Genomic DNA, 17,803 nt, shown 5'->3' with positions numbered 1-17,803 from the left:
AAGTGCTTGGTAATCTGGTGGGCGGTTGACTCTCTTCATTTTTACCTCCTGAGCCGCCCTTTCACCCTCTGTTCAGATCACGCTCTGCTACAGTGGCTCCATCACATGCAAGATGCCAGTGCCCGAATAACCTGTTGGTGTCTGGCCTTACAGCCTTTTAAGTTCCAGGTGATCCATAGACTGGGGGGCGCAGATGGTCGTGAAGTAAAATGAAGTAAAATGTCTCGGTTGAAACATCTGATATATTCTCTATGTTGTGTTGTGAAAAAAATATGGGTTTATGAGATTTGGATGTGATTGCATTCGGTTTTTTATTTACATGTTAAACAGAATTCCGAGTTTTTTTTTAGTTGTCTTTGTTTTTGCTGCTACGATTGGCTATTCGCCTTCCCTGATTCCCTGATCCCCGTGTAATACTACCCATCATTCTACAAAATAGTTTTTAAATTTATGCATACTGAATATTTTAACCCCTGTTGGAGTGCAATGCCCATGTATTATGCTTAAGCAAATGAATTTGTTTTTGCTGAACTATTTTTCAGCTTTGCCTTTATCCCTCAAGTGATTGGCACTGGTGTGAAACCTTTCAGTGAGACGTGAGGAAAAGTAAAATGAAGGTAAATATTTGTTGTGGTGAGCTGGGTAATATTCAGTTCTGTTTATTTGTGCGAGATGGAAGCAAATGGCTTTTTCGGAAGAGTGACAGCCTAAACAGTTGGCACAAACTTACAAAAACAAACAAACAAAAACAAAAAACTGGCTTTATCCTGAAAAAGTTGAAATACATTTATATTCAGATGGATTAACTCTAACTTTTCCGTGCAATGTTTCTCTTACAACTGGTAAAAAAACCCAACAAAACAAATGAGTCAAACAGAAAGAAGCAAATGCTCACCCACTCTTTCTTTCTAGCATTCTTCTAATATCTGGGATAGAGCACTCGCTGAATTTGTCCATCAGCTTTAGCAGTGTGCAACCACTTTCCACAGTGGAAGATTGTTGTGACTGAATTGGCTGTGTTGGTCACCTCAATACACTCTAAATACCACCCACTGTTGGGGCTGGTGCCGTCGTGCTCCACTTTGACCCTCAGCAATTCCCCGAGGTCCAGCATCTCCAGAACGAAGCGGTCTGTCCGCCCTCGCTCGAAAAGGTTGCGAAACTTCTGCCGTAGGTGACGCTTGCCTGAGTCACCATTGACGCCATACATGGTGATAAAAACATTTGCGTCTGTGCCGGCCGCTTTGACGTCCCCGGTGATGACGATGATTTCATACTTGACAGGGACCAGGTTGCGGACTTTGCTCGCAAAGCTCTCGATGGATTTATAGCACTCGAATGTCTGGAACTGGTCTTTTTTGGCTGCCAGGGGGATTTGTGCATCACAGTGGAAGAAATACCTAACCAGAAGAGGATGCATTGATTCAGCACCGTCAGTTTTATATAACATAATGCATGTTGTGTGAGAGTCTACTCACTTGTTTCCCAGCTCCTTTTCTGTCACCACCACCTCCATAACATGCCAGAAAGCCTCATTCTTCACCTTCTTGCCGTCTTTTGTGATGTGGCCAACGCAGATGCTAGCGATTTCCCCCACGTGCTTGGACGAGAACTCAAACGTGTCAGTGGCACCGCTGTGGAAGGGTGCAAGAGAAGTTTGTGTCTGATTAAACTGTTAAATTTTGTGGTCTGCCTGAGAGGTTCTGTTTCACCTCATGGGATTATCTCTCCCGAGAGTAAAGAGAAAATTAAGCTACCAGATAAAAGGGGTTAGAAAAAAATGTGTAAAAGAGGGCGATTATGTAAGACCACATTAGAGGGTTTTACCATGAGTCGCGAACCCTGGACTCTCTGAAGACCTACCTTAAGAACTTCTTTTTCTTATTCTCCAGAACAAACTCCTTGGAACGGGCTTTCCTTCCTTCCAACAGGATCCAGACGTTTTCCGTTGTGGAGGCGTCATCTGTGTTAGCAGTTGTTGTGGCAATTTCATATTCTGTGGCCATGCACAGAGACACAAATTGCTGCATTATTTTACAAGTGACAAATGGTTGTAATTTACTGCAACTGATTCATCTCAGATAATTACACAACCCATGATTATGCCTACAGACTCTCAGGATTACTAACTTGTTTTGTCACTGAGGTCTACAAAATCATTGTTGGCACAAGCCAGTTCCCTCATAATCTGCCCATCATCTTCGTTTTTTGCCAACCAGCGGTCACAGGGGAACCTGAAGGTGTTGTCCAGTGCCTCATCTTTCACATCAATGTACTCCAGGTGCCATCCAGGAGCAGGGCCTGTTTACAGTAAGAGCAACAGTCAATGGTGAATTTATTCCATCTGTTATCTCAACCACTGATCTAAATTTCCCTGTTCCATTGTTTAACAAAAAAAGGTAAAGTATATATAGTATAAAGTTCCTTGAGATGACTACTTTTGTGAACAGGTACTTTACAAATAAAATAGATTTGAAGTAAACAAGCTAACATTAACACTGTGCTGTACATCCACTCTTGCAATATCCATGCAAGATTCTGGTATTCCATCTTCCAAGTATCCTTGTAAGACATCTTGTCAGCTTTTTGAGTCAAAAAGTTGAAAATACAAAAAAAAGAACTTTGCTTCAATTCATTGCTTATGCACAGCTCTTTTAAGGCCCTGCTGTGGCATTTCAATTGTGTTGATATACCTAGCTTTTAACTGGGGCAGTGCAAATCAGTGCAAATCAACATTGCTGCGTGACCTAATTTTGGCCAAGCTTTAGCTGTGAGACAGAAGTATCCTAGAGTCACATTTGACTCTAGGATACTTGTATATGGTGGCCAGGTCCTGTGGCTGCAAATGAAGCCCAAATCATTACCCCTCCTCCACCGTGCTTGACAGTTGGCATGAGGTGTTTGTGCTGATATGTTGTATCTGATTTTCACCAAATGTGGCATCAAGCATTATCGCCAAATATCTCCACTTTGATGACATCTACCCAAAGAACATTGTTCTGGAAGTCTTGTGGTATGTTCAGATGCAACTTTTGAAATCTAAGTTGTGGTGTTATTTTCTTTTTAGAGGGAAGAAACTTTTCCTGGCAACCCTTCCAAACAACTTGTTCAGTCTAGTAGTGTGATGATAACACAAAAACTCAATGCTCCAGATTACTCCAAAATTCTAAAACTTTCCTTCCTTTCTTATGTGCTTATTTATTACTGTAGTTCTCCTTGTCTCCTTACCTTTGTTGTCATGCCACACTCTGACTTTTGACAGTTCGCCCAGACTGAGCATGTCAGGAAATCTGAACACGTCCTTCATTTTTCGCTCAAACTTGTTTCTGTTGGTGCTCTCTTTCAGAGGCAGCGTCCCTGTGTCTCCATACTCCCCAAACACAATCAGAAACACGTTGGCATCGGTGCCAGCACCTAGAATATTACAAAGATCAGAGAACAGAACTCCACTAATCTTTAACTTATGAGAAAATCCATCAGTAGTTGTAAACATGCTTGTAAAAGTTAAGCACTCAGTGTCTGATTTAACACTTAAAAAATATGTAAAATACTCACAGAAGCTCAACAAATGTAACTATTTTGATTCATTTGGGGAAGAAATTTGCGCAGTTACTGAGGGCTGTGGGAAGATTAGCAAAAAAACCCAACTTTGAATATTTATATTTCACTAGCTGGGCCCACGTCCTCATTTTAAGTTTGAAAGCATTTTAGTAGGTAAAGGTGAATGCTTGGAGATAAATTGAGCTGCGGTTTGGGGAAGGCCTCGAAGGGGACTGGCGACGGCTCCCGGGCCTGGCAGATCCCCATGTACTAAAGAGGAGTGAAGAAGTTAAAGAATTGAGAACAAGGAGGTAGGGAGGGTGGGGCACGTAAATGAGAATGAACAGCTTGCAGAACTGGGGGAACCTATATAGATGACAACCGGAAGGAGCGTGTTTGGAGGCGTGGTCCCGAACCTGAAATTCCGATACATAATCTCCAATTATTTATTTATTTTTTAAAACTTTATTCCAAGCAGACAAATTCAGTTAAAATTGACTGATACACTTTCTTTAACCTGGTCAACTTTCTAAATATATGTGATTTTTTTCTGGTTTTAGAATCACTAAACACACATTCTTGATAGTTCCAGACATTACTTGACTATACTTTAGAAACCTTGTGTGACCCACCTGCAACATCACTGGTCTGGACTTGGATGATGTAAGTTGTTTTTTCTACCATCTCCTCGTCATCCACCACAGCCGCCAGCTCACACACCTTTGTCCTCTTGGGCCCTTTGGTCTTGGACAGCCAGTTCTCGTAGGTGAACAGGTACTCTTCCTCTGTGGTCAGGTTTCTCATCAGGATCTAACATTTTAAACCAGATGATGACCTCACAATTCACATTATACAAATGTCCACATGTGAAATCTACTATTTAATTGCAGCAGAGGAGGAGGAAATTGACTGTGAAATTGACTGTGATTTTGGAATAAATGCATTCATTTATATTTGTGGCTTGAAAAATGTTAAACAATCCACAAATGCACTAAAGTTAACCTAGCATTCATCTGTTTCCACTGGAAAAGAATCTGATTAATTAATGGTATTTGCGAAGGCTGAAAAAAGAAATTGCTTCATTATTAAATTAGCAAATTAAAAGAGTGTGGTTTAAAAATCACAAGAGTTATTGTTTTAATTACAGCTTAGAGACAGCGCCATCCACTGCAATGATATACCAAACACGCAAGTGAAATTGACTAACTTATGAAAACTGTTCAGTGTTCCACCTGATTTCATTACCTGAATAGGAACGTTTATGTAATTTCACAGATACTGTACAAGCATGCTTACTTCATTAGGTACATCTGTTCAACCGGTTAATAATGCAAATATTTAATTAGTAAGTCAAACGGCTGCAACTCAATGCCTTTAAGTGTGTAGACATAGTCCAGATGACCTCCTAAAGTTGAAACTGAGCATCAGAATGTGGAAGAAAAGTTATTTAAGTGACTTTGAATGTGGCATGGTTGTTGGTGCCAGATGAGCTGGTCTGAGTATTTCAGAAGCGGTTGATTTTCCCACATAACCATCTTTAGGGTTTATAGAGGATGGTCAGAAAAAGATAAAATATCCAGTGATCTGATCGTTCTCTGTGCAGTGAAAATGCCTTTTGATGCCAGAGAAAGACTGCTTTGAGGTGATAGGAAGCCAACAGTAACTCAAAAAACCACACCTTACAACCAAGGTATGCAGAAAACATCTCTGAAAGCACAAAATGTCAAATGCTGCAGTAGATCACAGGAGTGCCACTCCTGTTTGCTAAGAGCAGGAAGCTGAGGCTAGAAAACACATGGGACCAGAACAGAAGATTGGAAAAATGTTGTCTGGTCTGATGAGTCTTGATTTCTGCTGCAACATTCAAATAGTAGTGTCTGAATTTGTTGCAAACAACATGAAAACATGGACCCATCTGGCTTGTATCAACAGTTCAGGCTGCTAGTGGTGGTTTAATGATGTGGGGGATATTTTCTTGGCATGCTTTGGGCCCCTTAGTACCAACTGAGCATTATTGAAATGCCACAGCCTACCTGAGAATTGATCATTTCCATCCCTTTATGACCACGGTGTACCCATCTTCTGATGCTTTCAAAAGGATGACACACCATATCACAAAGCTCAAGTAATCTCAAACTGATTGCTTGAATATGAAAATGAGCTCACTGTTCTCGAATGGCCTCTACAGTCACCAGATCTCAATCAAACAGAGCACCTTTGGGATTTGCCTCAACGGGGGATTTGTATCATGGTTGTGGGGCCAACAAATCTTATAAATTATTTCTTATCATTCTTTCTTTCTTACATTTTGTATTCTAATACCAGACGTGTTTCATCTGGCACTCTTTGCATTACCCTGTCAAGAAACCAGTCTGGGCGGCTTCCGGTGCCATCTATTCGAACTCTGATCTTCTTCAGAGGAGCGATGTCATCTATCTCCAGGGTAAATGTGTCTTCTTGCCCTCTTTCAAACCTGAATGAACCAATATATATGGATTAAGCTGCATTTAAAGACATCAGGATATGGAATGACTGTGCTAATTAAATAGTTTAACCTTTCTGGAGATACATTTAATTGCATTTTAACTTTCATGCCTTTGTAGGTGTAAACAGCAGCTGGTTAGATCATCTTAGGTTAAACGGCATAAACAGTGAAACAGCCTGTCCACTTTTGTCCATAGGCAACAGCATTGATTAACATAAAATATTGTGTTTATTCAGAAACATGTGGCGCTTATTGCATTTATATGGCAGACTCTTTGTTATTACGATCTTAGTGCCAATAAAGGAAATCACTACTTTGATCCAAAATGCCACACAATAAGTGAATTTTCTTTATAGTTAGGTCACATTAATGAGATACAACACATATATTATTGAGCTTTAAAGGTGCTGAGGAGATCATTTTGTTTGTTTAAACTCAGGCATCCCACATTTCCAGTATTTCCACTGAAAGTATCAACTGTTTCTTTATTAATAAGTAATCACTGTGAACTGACCTATCCTCATTTTTGGGCAGAAGCATTTCCTCTGTGCTCCCATTGGCTCCGAACACAGTCAGGAAAATGTTGGTATCAGTTCCTGCATACTGAATGTCACCTGTGGCAACCGTGACTGAATAAACAACCTAAAAAATACAGTACACAGAGATACAGACACAGTTTTTATGTAACATATTAACTGAATGTTTTCCAACACTTCATATTTTAGGTGCGGTGACTCACTTTGCGGATAATGTTGATCGTGCTGGAGTCCAGCACATTGAACAGTCTGGCAGTCAGACCATCTCCCCTGTCTTTAGCCAGCCAGCACTTACATGGAAAGATGTACTTGATACCTTTGGTTGGCACGGCAACCGACAGCTCATCCACCAACCAGCAGCTCTCTGGTGTGACACCGTTATGGCCAAGCTGAGAGGGAAGAGAAGGGAGAGGAGATGGAGAGGGAATTGGTGTATCACTTGATTTTTGTTTGATCTAGGCACATCTAGAATTAATTATTGCTGAGCTAGAATGGTTTTATTAAAATTTTAACAGCAGTGCATCTGAAGAGGCAGCAGAGAGGAGACAGTTTCACAGATTTAGCTACAGAAAGAGTCCCAGATTCTCACTTCCACCCTCTTGATCTCTCCTACGTCAGTTCCATAGCACACAAAGTGCTCCATGGAGCCAGCTGTGAAGGATTTCTTTCCCTCTGGCAGGTCCAGCCACAGCCGGTCTGTCTCGACGTCATTGGGGCCAATGATGATGACATAAACCCTCGCTGTGGTGCTGGCATCACGTTCGATCCCCGTGGACAGGGTGAAGTGATAAGGGATGACTGGGTGAGAGAGATGAACTGCTTTAAGTTTTTTTTCATATATAAAATTCAGTCTGAAGTCTCAGCCACTTCAGAGACCATTCCTACTTCTTTAATATTAGTACTATCATCTAGCTCCAGGCTGAGTGTGACCTTTTGATCTTTTTCAAATATGGATGGAGACAATATTAAAGTTTATCTTAAAGGAGTAGTTTGACATTTTGGGAACGGTGTATTCTTACAGAAAGTCAGATTAAGGTGGAAGATTGTTAGCACTCTTTTAAAACTGTAGCCAGCAACCATTTACCTTAGCATAGCACGAAGACTGGGGAAAAAAAGGGCAAAACGGCATCTGTCTTTGTCTGAGAGTAACACATTTCCCCATCACCACCTTAAAATTCGCTAATATAAATTACATCTGCTTTGTTTCATCTGTTACAAGTGTCCTCATTAGATAGCAAAAGAGCAGAAATATCACAAAGTCATTACTTATAGCCAAGAAATAATCCTTCATCACTATACACTGTAAAAGCACACAGCTGTCCTTCTTACACGAAACATGTTGTGTTAATTAATGAGCCTTTAAGGTGTTTGTAGACGCTTTTCTTTTATTATGGCTACATCAGTGTTATTCTAGTGCTTTAGCACACACATACTATCATGTGCAGTCAAAGACAGAGAGCACAGGGATGCTTGTTTTGTGTCTTGTATCGTTCAGAAGAACAGAAACAGCAACGTTTCAGACCAGAGATTTATTTTGCCCGAGGTAGAGCAGTTCCACTACTAATCAGAAGGTCAGTTGTTCAATCCCTCCTCCTCCTTCAGTCTGCACGTTGAAGTGTCCTTGGGAAAGATACTGAACCTCAAATCCGCCTCCCGATGCATCCTTCAAAAAGTGAGTGTGTGTGTGTTTGAAAGTCCTTAGAGGCACAAAATATAGCTCAAATGTGTGTATGAATGTGGGTTGTAATAATCAAGTGCTTTGAGTGCTCACTTAGACTAGAAAAGCACTATATAAGTACCAGTTCATTTACCATCCCTGGTAGAGAGGTACAAAGAGGATTATAGAGGATGAGGTTACAAAAGGTGTCTGAGCCAACATGTCTTTTTTGTCTTTTTTCTTATTTTTTGAAGCAATTGGAGGTCTGCGTATTACAATTTTGTGAATGTCTCTGCTTTCCTGTCAGAACTGCATTAGCAGGACTTCCAAAAGTCTCCGTTTTAGGAGTGCTGTGGTAGTTCAGGTACGAGGCGTAACTTTGATAAGTTAAGCACTTTAAAATGAAATCTTATTAGTGTGAATATTTTACCAGCAGCCAGATAAACAGTTTCCCCTCATTCCCAGTCTGCTGTTAATCTTCTCCAACAGCACCAAGCACAAACGCCCCCACTGTGTTTACCTATTTCTTTAATTTGGTTAATTTGGTGTAAATATTAGGGTGAACTATGACCTGATTGATATTACCTATATTTATGAAATTTCTATAAGTTTGCATTGATTCTTCCTGTTGATATTGTGGTTTTTTATCATGTTGAATTTCAGTACTTTTTCCTGATATTTGTGTCCACTTCCAGAAACTTCACTTCACAAAGAGACACAATAAATAGATTTGTGACCTTACTTGGACCCTCTTCGACCACTGCTGCCTTTTTCTTCTTTTTCTTCTTGTTGGCATTCTTGTCCACTCCCAGTTTGGCCTGAGCAATCATCTTGGAATATGGATCGGAGCTTCTTTCACCCTCATACCCCTGAAACGGCACAAAATAAACACAGCTCTCAATTTTCTTTTCTGGAATAACTCTGACATACAAAGAAGAAAAGAATAAAACACTCTCTTTAAACACAACCTTGACGTAGAAGGTCCTGTCTATTCGTTTGTCCTCTTTCTTCGTTGATAGCCAGCGCTCACACAGGAACATGTATACCTCTTCTGTTTCCACATCCAGCACCTCCACCTGGTCCAGGTACCAATCAGCCCCAATCATAGAGTTGTCGTGACGAACACGAATCTTAAACACCTGGCCCAAATCCACGGCCTCAATATTGAACTTATCCACCTAAAAGGCAAAAAGAATTGAACAGATTTAGATTTATTTTTGTATAACATCACATAGCGATTCACACTTCTCCCCTAATACCTCTCCTCTCTCAAACTTGTTCTTGTTATTCTCAGATTTGGCGAGTTTCCGCTCTCCTGTGTCTCCCAAATCTCCATAAATGGTGAGGAATACGTTGGCATCGGTCCCTGCTCCGTACATATCGCCTGTCCGCACAGACACCGTGTATGTGTGAGCTGTGAGGGAGGAAAAATTTTGAAGTCGGTAAATGCAGACCTTGTTTGCTAATAGATTTTTTTTCCCAACTGTGTTGTTTCCAGTCTCACAGCGTGTCTATTTATACAGCAAAATGTCTCAAAAATTTGTACAACATGCAGAGGGTTGGCGTGACAGAAGAGGATGCTTTGGATAGTGTGAGATCGGCTGTGGTAACCCCTAAAGAGAGCAGCTGAACGAAGAAGAATGTCTCAAAATTGGACTTTAAACCATTCTCCCTACTAACCCTTTCAAAACTGAGTTCAGCTTTGAAAAAGTGCATGCTAGAAGAGCATATTAGGATGCTGAAAAGCAAAATCTACCAAGGTTTATATTGCTCCATGCTAGTTCATCATCTTCACCGTGCAACAGCTGAAATAAAAATAAGCACCTCTAATGTTTCCTTAAGCAGAGCACTTGAAAGCAAGTGTAGTTACATTCCCCCGGTGACATAACTTTCAACCTACTTTCCAAAGCATCTTCCACCTCAGTTTCAGTCGTTTTCAGTGTCCCATCCCTGAGGAGTTTCTGAGTGATGATGTCTGAGGGGACAAGCTCCCTCACCGTCTCACCATCATCTTCAGACTTGGCTAGCCAGCGCTCGCAAGGGAATATAGTCGTCTCCGAACCCTGCCATTAAGCACAGACAACTCTTCAGTTTGGCACCAGCTATGTTTGTCTAGCTGAGACTCAATGAACTGCAGAAGATGTTAAATTATTAATTTGTTAATAATTTAATGAGGCCACAGACAAGAAATCTCTTAACGATGCACTTACAGTGCATTGCCTAAAATATTCACTCATTTGTGCTCAAACGCAGATGAATTTGAGTGACATCCCATTCTTAACCCATAGGGTAAGATCCATAATAGCTTCAAGTCTTCTGGGAAGGCGTTCCACAAGGTTTAAGAGAGTGTTTATGAGAATATTTGACTACTCTTCCAGAAGAGCATTTGTGATGCTGGATGAGAAGGGTGCTGTCAGGACTCTGTACAGGACAATCAAATTCTTTCACACCAGACTCGCTCATCCATGTCTTTATGAACCTTATGTGCCTCAGTATGTGCTCTGTGATTTTATGTGACCTACCACTTTGTGGCTGAGCTGCTGTCATTCCCAATCGCTTCCACTTTGTTATAACAACAGTAAAAGTTTAATGTGGAATATTTAGTTGTGCCGGACTTCACAGAGCGCCTGAGAGCAATCCATTGTGTCACAAATGTTTGTAGAAGCCAAGGTGCTTGATTTTATACACCTGTGGCCATGGAAGTGATTGGAACACCTTATCCATGATTTGGATGAGTGAGTGAATACTTTTGGCAATATATTGTAGCTATTAAGCTGTCATCTCATGTGGATTTTGCTTACCTTTCCTTTCCTGAGCTGTCGCCTGATCTCCACTCTGTCAAGATGCCATCCAGGATTGGTGCCGCTGTTGTCATGCCCTATCCTGATTTTCTCTATAACATCACCAATGTCCTCCAGCTGTTTAAAGACAACTTATCATTCGCAAACCGGCCGCCACTTTTTGAAAAGCTCTATCAGTCAGTAGCCACACATTACACTTACCTCCACAATAAACATGTCCTCAGCTCCCCTCTCAAAGCACAAGCGTCGCTCTCTCTTGTTGACACACAGGTGCTTCTGCTGAGTGCACAGCCCCTTACGGCCATACAAGACTATAAACACGTCAGCATCTGTTCCCGCTCCAAATACATCGGTGGTGTATATCTTTATCTCATAAGGCACAACTGAAAAAAATGGAAAAGCTTTTTTGTTGGCAGGTAAGGTGGAAGAACCCTTTTTGAGCCGTGCACACACTAGTGTTAAAACACATCTGGACCCATAAGATGACAAGTAGACAGCTGACTCCCATCACCGTTTACACATTTGCCATGTACAGCTGACCACTTGTGTTCAGATTTCCTTGCTTTTTTAACCATGAGTCAGCAAAGAAAACAACTATTTTCAGACTTGTAAAACACAAAAGCTGCATGAAAAAGAGAAAACAAGGTGTTGCAATCTTGTTGTGGATGTATTAGACACACTACAAAAAAATGTCATCGTGTCAAAGACTGAAACTCTGGTGCTTTGGCGGTTTCACCATTTATTGATCAGCAAACACTATCATGGTTAACTCACATTGATGATGTAGGAGTGGGTATATTTCAACTTAATATTCAAAAGCTTGCGTTTTGAATTTCAGAGACCCCAATTAAACGAGTATAATAGTCTTTGTTTCTATCCCACCTTGATTACTTGTCAGTTATTCAGTTTTAGTGCTTCAGAAGTAAGACCCTCGCTCAAAATAGAGCTACCCCTTTTGCTCTTCACTGAAGGACAGTGTGGGTGGGAAACATGCCAGACTGTCATGGATGAAGGTGGACGACAGGCTGGCATATAATCTGGTCTTTTATATAAGAAACATTTGCATTTTGAGAAAGGCTATATTAGTATTCACAGCTAATGTTTACAGTTATGATACCAGACGTGCTTTCATGCCTTACAGAAAACATATCAGACTAAACTTATCTAACTGGAATAAACGTCCATCATTCTTACTACAAGCATTGATAAGCAATTAAAAGCAAGAAGTTTAGGAAGAAAGTCCTGCAGTATATGTGGTTATTTATCTGTGAAGAGTGATCAAAGTTGTAATAGCTGGTAGTCATAATTGCTGGCTTAAAATTTGTTTATTGTCACTGATAAAATCTTTCTGTTTTAGTGTTAATTTGTTGTAGAAACTTGAAGGAATCATTTGATTTTTCCATACGTTTGCTGAAATAGTTAACATCTAAATGGTAAGATACTGAATGAAAATACAAAGTAATGTGATATAGATATTTATAGAAATTATATCTATAGATAATTGCTACTATAATATCCTGAAATTGGTTTAACTTTTAGAGCCTGCTTTATAAAAATGCCCTTGTATTGAAGGGCATTAAATTATCGTCATTGATTAAATAATAATAGTCTTTGAGCCCGCTTTATAAACTCCACTATTATTTATTTTCTTTCTTCTTATTTGTATAAACTAACTGACATGGATCTATCATAATGTATAAGTTGAGTTTGCATACATATTGATAAAAACAAACTATACTCTATAAGTCAATATTCGGGCTGTTGTCTCAAAATTTAAAGTTAGATATCTCAAAATCTGCATTTATCAACTCAAACTAATGAGAAAATAACTTGAAATTGAAAAATAACTTAAATTCTGAGTAATTATGTCTAAAGTTTGAGTGAGGAAGTCATAATCTTTTTTGGGAAAATATCCTGAAATTTCGACTTAGCTCTGCCAGTCGAAAATGTTTTTTTCAAGGGCAGAAACAAGCCTTCATATTGGAGGAACGATAATAAAAAGACAGGACACCACTGCAGCTTTATAACATTCATTACAGGTTGGAGTTAATGGTCTGACAAGCACCATTCTTCAGGCAGACTGCTTTAAAATACATTTTACTGCTAATGCTTCCGCTCTTTTATCAGAGTGAAATTTTGCATAAAGCACTTTTAGAGGACGATTTCTCAATAAGCCTACTCTACGTTTACTAATGGATTTGAGTGCTTATATCACTGCTGTCCACTCACATGGTGTGTAGAATTCAGTCTGTAAGTCAGCAGGATAAAGGTCCCTCACAGTTGCACCATCATCCTCCCCCTTTATCCAGCCAACGGCCACATGGGAAGCGCATCCTCTGACCCTGTGAAGGGGCTTCAATGTCGATCCAGTCCAAGAACCAACCAGGTGAACCCCCTGATTCAGAAAAAAAAGTTTCGTTTTCTTGTACAGTGCAGTGCTTATGTATATGACTGCTTTGTTTGTTTTTGGACAGTACGTTCTTTCCCCACCTGAGTTGTCGTGCCCAATTCGAACTTTTACCAGGTCGCCCAGATCCACGGCCTCCACAGTGAACTCATTGATCATCCCCTGTTCAAACTTATTCTTGTAGTTTTTACAAGCCTTTAGATTGATGATCCCTGTGGGTGACATGCAGATATTTAGCCAGTAACAGGGATGCCTCCATCCTGCAGGGATGATGCTGAATTATCGCACCTGTGTCATCATTTTCACCAAAGAGGATAGCGAAGACGTTGGCATCAGTTCCAGCATACTTCTTTTCTCCAGTTTTTATCTTAAGAGTATATGTAGTAGACATAGCTGCAGGATAAATTTATCATATAAGTATATGAAACTTGTTATATTGGTCTTCCACTAATCTTATCCCACTGAGGCGTAAACAAGCTTTGGAGCTTCATTACATTTCTGCTCGAGGCCCAGAGTGCCACTCGTGCCCTCATCATCATCCTGCCTCATGAAGGCCTCATCCACGGGAACCAGCTCTCTCGCTATCTGCCCGTCGTCTTCATCAACTGCAAGCCAGCGGTTACAAGGGAAGTAGTATCTACAGAAGAAGAAACACCTCTGTTCAACACTCCAAGATATAATGTTGTTAATCTACTCTCCTAATCACACAAAATCTTTAATCGTTGTTTGCTGTCGGATTTTTCTGGAATCCAGCTGAATAACTAAGCAAAACCCACATGGCTGTATGTTTGTGGCACCTACGTTGTATCCTCTTTTGTGTCCACAATTTCAACACGATCCAGGTACCAAGAGGAGTAAGACTCAGAGTTGTCATGACGGATTCGTAGCTTCTTCAAAGGGCCCAAATCAACGGCTGTCACGATGAAAACATCCTCCTGCAAAATACAGCAACTAGATGTTTTACAAATCACTTTTAATTTAACTGTTTTTATTTGATAGTCCAAAGTGACACCAGAGCAGAAGTGAATCGGGACTCACAAGAGTGTTAACTGATAGAAGGGAAGTTGGTTTGAAACAGTACTGAAATATATGAAAGCTTTGAAACTTTACAAGGGAAAGACAGAAAAGGCACATATGTAAATGGAATGCAATGCCTCCAGATTTGCTGCAGTATGTTTGATCACATTAATCACAAATACATTATTAGAAGAAGCATGTAAGCAAAAACCAAGATAATATGAAAAGTCCCTGTTTCTGGGATGCTGTGTAAAATGTAGAGAAGAAAAGAATGCAATGATTTGCAAATCATTTAAACCCCCTATCTTTAATTGAATTTGATTCCAGCAGGTTTAAAAAATGTCAGTTACATTTCCATTCATATTTTCCTACTGTCTTGCATCTTTTTCTCCTTCTTAAAGGTTTTTAATTGAGGGCCTCTTTGTTTGGACATTATGTATTATTATGTTCCCAAAGTCTTGAAAGTAGGCAGGCTAGTTTAGCAAACAGACTCCTTTACTTTTGTTTTTACAGTGGAGTTATGTTGTTCACGTCACAGCAGTACCTGTGTGTGTATTTGACATTGTCCTGAGAAATCATCATCTGTATGGCTGCATATGATTTGGAATCATCTGTTGGGTTTCATATGTTTCTCCCTAACTTGTATGTACTGTTCAGTCTTAACGGTGCTACATGTGCAAGTTACTCATGCTTTTAAAATGCACTCTAATATTAAATCATACAGTCCCTCACCTTTTTACAGAGGAGGTAGATATGTTTTCCAAAAAGAATGAAACATTTTGGTAAATTCAAACACTGGATGTTTTTTCCCCCCTGTCTTAAATATGCTTGAGGCTAAAGAAGGCAGCAGTGTTTCTGGATCATATTTTATAGATGTTGCAAAGTGTAATATCCACTTTGGTGGATGCTGTTCACTGACAACAATTTTCAGAAGTGCTTCTGTGTCCATACAGTGACTTCCAATACTGTGTATTCTTCAAATTTTAAAATATTATCCACTGAGGATAAAAAATCCCCGAACTATTTGCAATTGTTTGAAATGCAATTCAAATTTCACAACAAGCATATACTATAGCTTTCAAAATTCAGTAACATTTTTTATGCTTTTCTTTTGTATCATTTTTAATTAAATACACTAAGTGATTTGCAAGTCAATTCATTTTTTTCACCTTTCCAATTATGTTGAAAAAGGAGAAGACGGCTGGTCATACTCCACAGCAAACAGTTGAATGGATATGTGAGCTGCAGTTAAATTTCTTCATGATAATGTTACAAGGATGGCACCATTCGTTTGTTCCCTTGTCCCTTCCACTTGCCACTCCTGGATTTATTTCTGTCTGCCCGAACCATCTGAAAACAGTTGATGTTAGTGACGGGATCTTGAATAATTCCTGAAGATGTGTCTCTGTGACGCTCAGTATAACACACTCACAAAGGGCCCCTCATTTCTCACAAAAGCTGTTAGCCTCTCCGTGGTCCGGCCATCTCACAGACATGACAGTGTCTGTTTTCTGGGCCTGTTTCTTTTCCCTTGTAGCTTCCTTCTACTTCCACATCCCCTGCTTGTTATCCTCTGATTTCTGCAGGGATGTCTGTTGTTGTTATTCCGGTCGTCATGCAACGGCAGCACGTTTAATAAAAATGGTAATAAGGGGTCGAGAAAACAGAGCAGAAGTCTCCCAAGCAACATGTCCAGTGATGGCATAGCTCAAGAAAAAAAAAGGTACTAGCAATAAACGAAACAAACCAAGTGTGACAAGAAAAAGTAAAAGAAAGCAAAAAAGGAAGGAAGAAAAGGTGAGAAGGAGGGAGAGAAAGAGAGGTGGGGTTGTTAAGGAAATATTCAGTTTATTTCACTGTTAAGGCACTCACTCATGAGTAAAATATAGTATTTGTTTTTCATTGTATCACATAAAAGTATTATTTTTAAAAAAGAAGAACAATTCTCTCGCAGAACTGAGGGGGACACTGTTTATTCAGGTGCTTTAATTGGTCATAAATAAACTCTCTTTCTTAAATTTTGTTACGATATATATGCCTCTTAAAGTATCTTTAACGAAAAAGACAATTTTAGGCAGAACTAAACAGAGAAAAGGTGTAGATGTCTGTCAGCCACAGACCAAACATTCCCACTCACTGAATGGCAATGGGCTTTTTTCTTGTGTCTTAGAAACAGACCCATTTCCCACTGAAGTGAGCTCTATGTTCTTACAGGGCCAGCTGTGATAATTAATTAACAGGTGTGGATAAAGTATGGAGTAAAAGTAGGACGGGTTCAATGACGCAGAGGACTCCTGTGAGTCCAAGCCGGCTTGCCTGCAGGAGTGTTTGTAATCCTACCAGAATATACTCCCACCCACACCTCAGTGGAAGACTCATGTTGCGCGAACATGGTTGAATCTTTGACTAACTGCTGGTTAATTTTCAGCATTACACATTTTTGAGCAAATGTATAAAGATGTTCAGCTGTGATGAAAGCTACTAAGATATATTTTTTAAGAATATCAAGTCGTAAAACTTGCCACAATAGAGCATAACCACAAATATAATCAAGCGACGTCTTTAAATCTAAATTATCAGATTGTTTCTTTTTATAATCGTACAAATTTAGAAGTGATTGTGTATTTCCTTTGTTACCTGCCCTCGCTCAAATTTATTGATGTTGTCAGAATTCTTCAGGCAGCGCTCTCCGGTGTCTCCGTTCTCTCCATAAATATTAATGTAGACATTGGCGTCGGACCCGGCTCCCATCATGTCACCAGTGAAGACACACACTTCATAGGTGTTGACTGCCAGACAAAACAAGGGTTCAATTACTAACACCTTGTTAACCTGTCATACATGCCCTCCAAGTAAATGTGTGAACCAATTATGGCTAAAACACAACACTGAAGACACAATAAAGATGTCGTAAATAAAAATAAAATAAAATAAAATTCTTTATTGCTTATTCTGTAGCTAATTGAAATTTCTTAAATGACTAAAAATGGGATAAAGTGGTACCGGGAAGTCTTGTTCAAAAAGATAAATACAGACAGGTGGGTGCTCACTGGAAAACTGATAGAAAATACACCTGGTTTAAGCCTATGTCTTATTAATTAACTATGTGAGGAGAAGGGATGCATATGGGAAGAAGAGGTGCTCTTTGAATAAAACAGACCTTTTCTTCTCTCTAACTTTAAAGACATAATGTTGAATCTTTTAGTTTTGGTTGACTTAATAATATTATTACGTGCAATGTAATCATGAATTTCATCCAGCACTGGTATGCTTCCTTTGCTCTGAATGCATTATTCATGTGAAAAGGCATTTGAATTCAGTGCAGATGGTAGATTACCTCCATGACTAGATTTCCACATA

General features: G+C 39.7%; 1 protein-coding gene across 1 annotated transcript in view; it reads right to left on the bottom strand.

The window, feature by feature from the left end:
- Positions 1-636: 636 nt before the first annotated feature.
- Positions 637-17,803, bottom strand: part of loxhd1b (lipoxygenase homology PLAT domains 1b) — a 30,447-nt gene continuing 13,280 nt past the window's right edge. Inside the window, 23 exon segments of the mRNA XM_005452167.4 lie at positions 637-1,400; positions 1,479-1,634; positions 1,864-1,996; positions 2,131-2,301; positions 3,229-3,414; positions 4,173-4,350; positions 5,896-6,013; positions 6,540-6,667; positions 6,765-6,950; positions 7,151-7,359; positions 8,961-9,087; positions 9,187-9,396; positions 9,478-9,632; positions 10,119-10,281; positions 11,020-11,136; positions 11,221-11,402; positions 13,249-13,324; positions 13,326-13,414; positions 13,510-13,638; positions 13,715-13,819; positions 13,921-14,063; positions 14,228-14,361; positions 17,081-17,232. Of these exon segments, the coding sequence (XP_005452224.3) occupies positions 920-1,400; positions 1,479-1,634; positions 1,864-1,996; positions 2,131-2,301; positions 3,229-3,414; positions 4,173-4,350; positions 5,896-6,013; positions 6,540-6,667; positions 6,765-6,950; positions 7,151-7,359; positions 8,961-9,087; positions 9,187-9,396; positions 9,478-9,632; positions 10,119-10,281; positions 11,020-11,136; positions 11,221-11,402; positions 13,249-13,324; positions 13,326-13,414; positions 13,510-13,638; positions 13,715-13,819; positions 13,921-14,063; positions 14,228-14,361; positions 17,081-17,232 (3,728 nt within the window). The 3' untranslated portion in view covers positions 637-919.

The sequence above is a fragment of the Oreochromis niloticus genome, linkage group LG12, assembly GCF_001858045.2.
Source record: "Oreochromis niloticus isolate F11D_XX linkage group LG12, O_niloticus_UMD_NMBU, whole genome shotgun sequence".
NCBI classification, from domain to species: domain Eukaryota; kingdom Metazoa; phylum Chordata; class Actinopteri; order Cichliformes; family Cichlidae; genus Oreochromis; species Oreochromis niloticus.
This window is presented reverse-complemented; position numbering and strand designations above follow the sequence as displayed.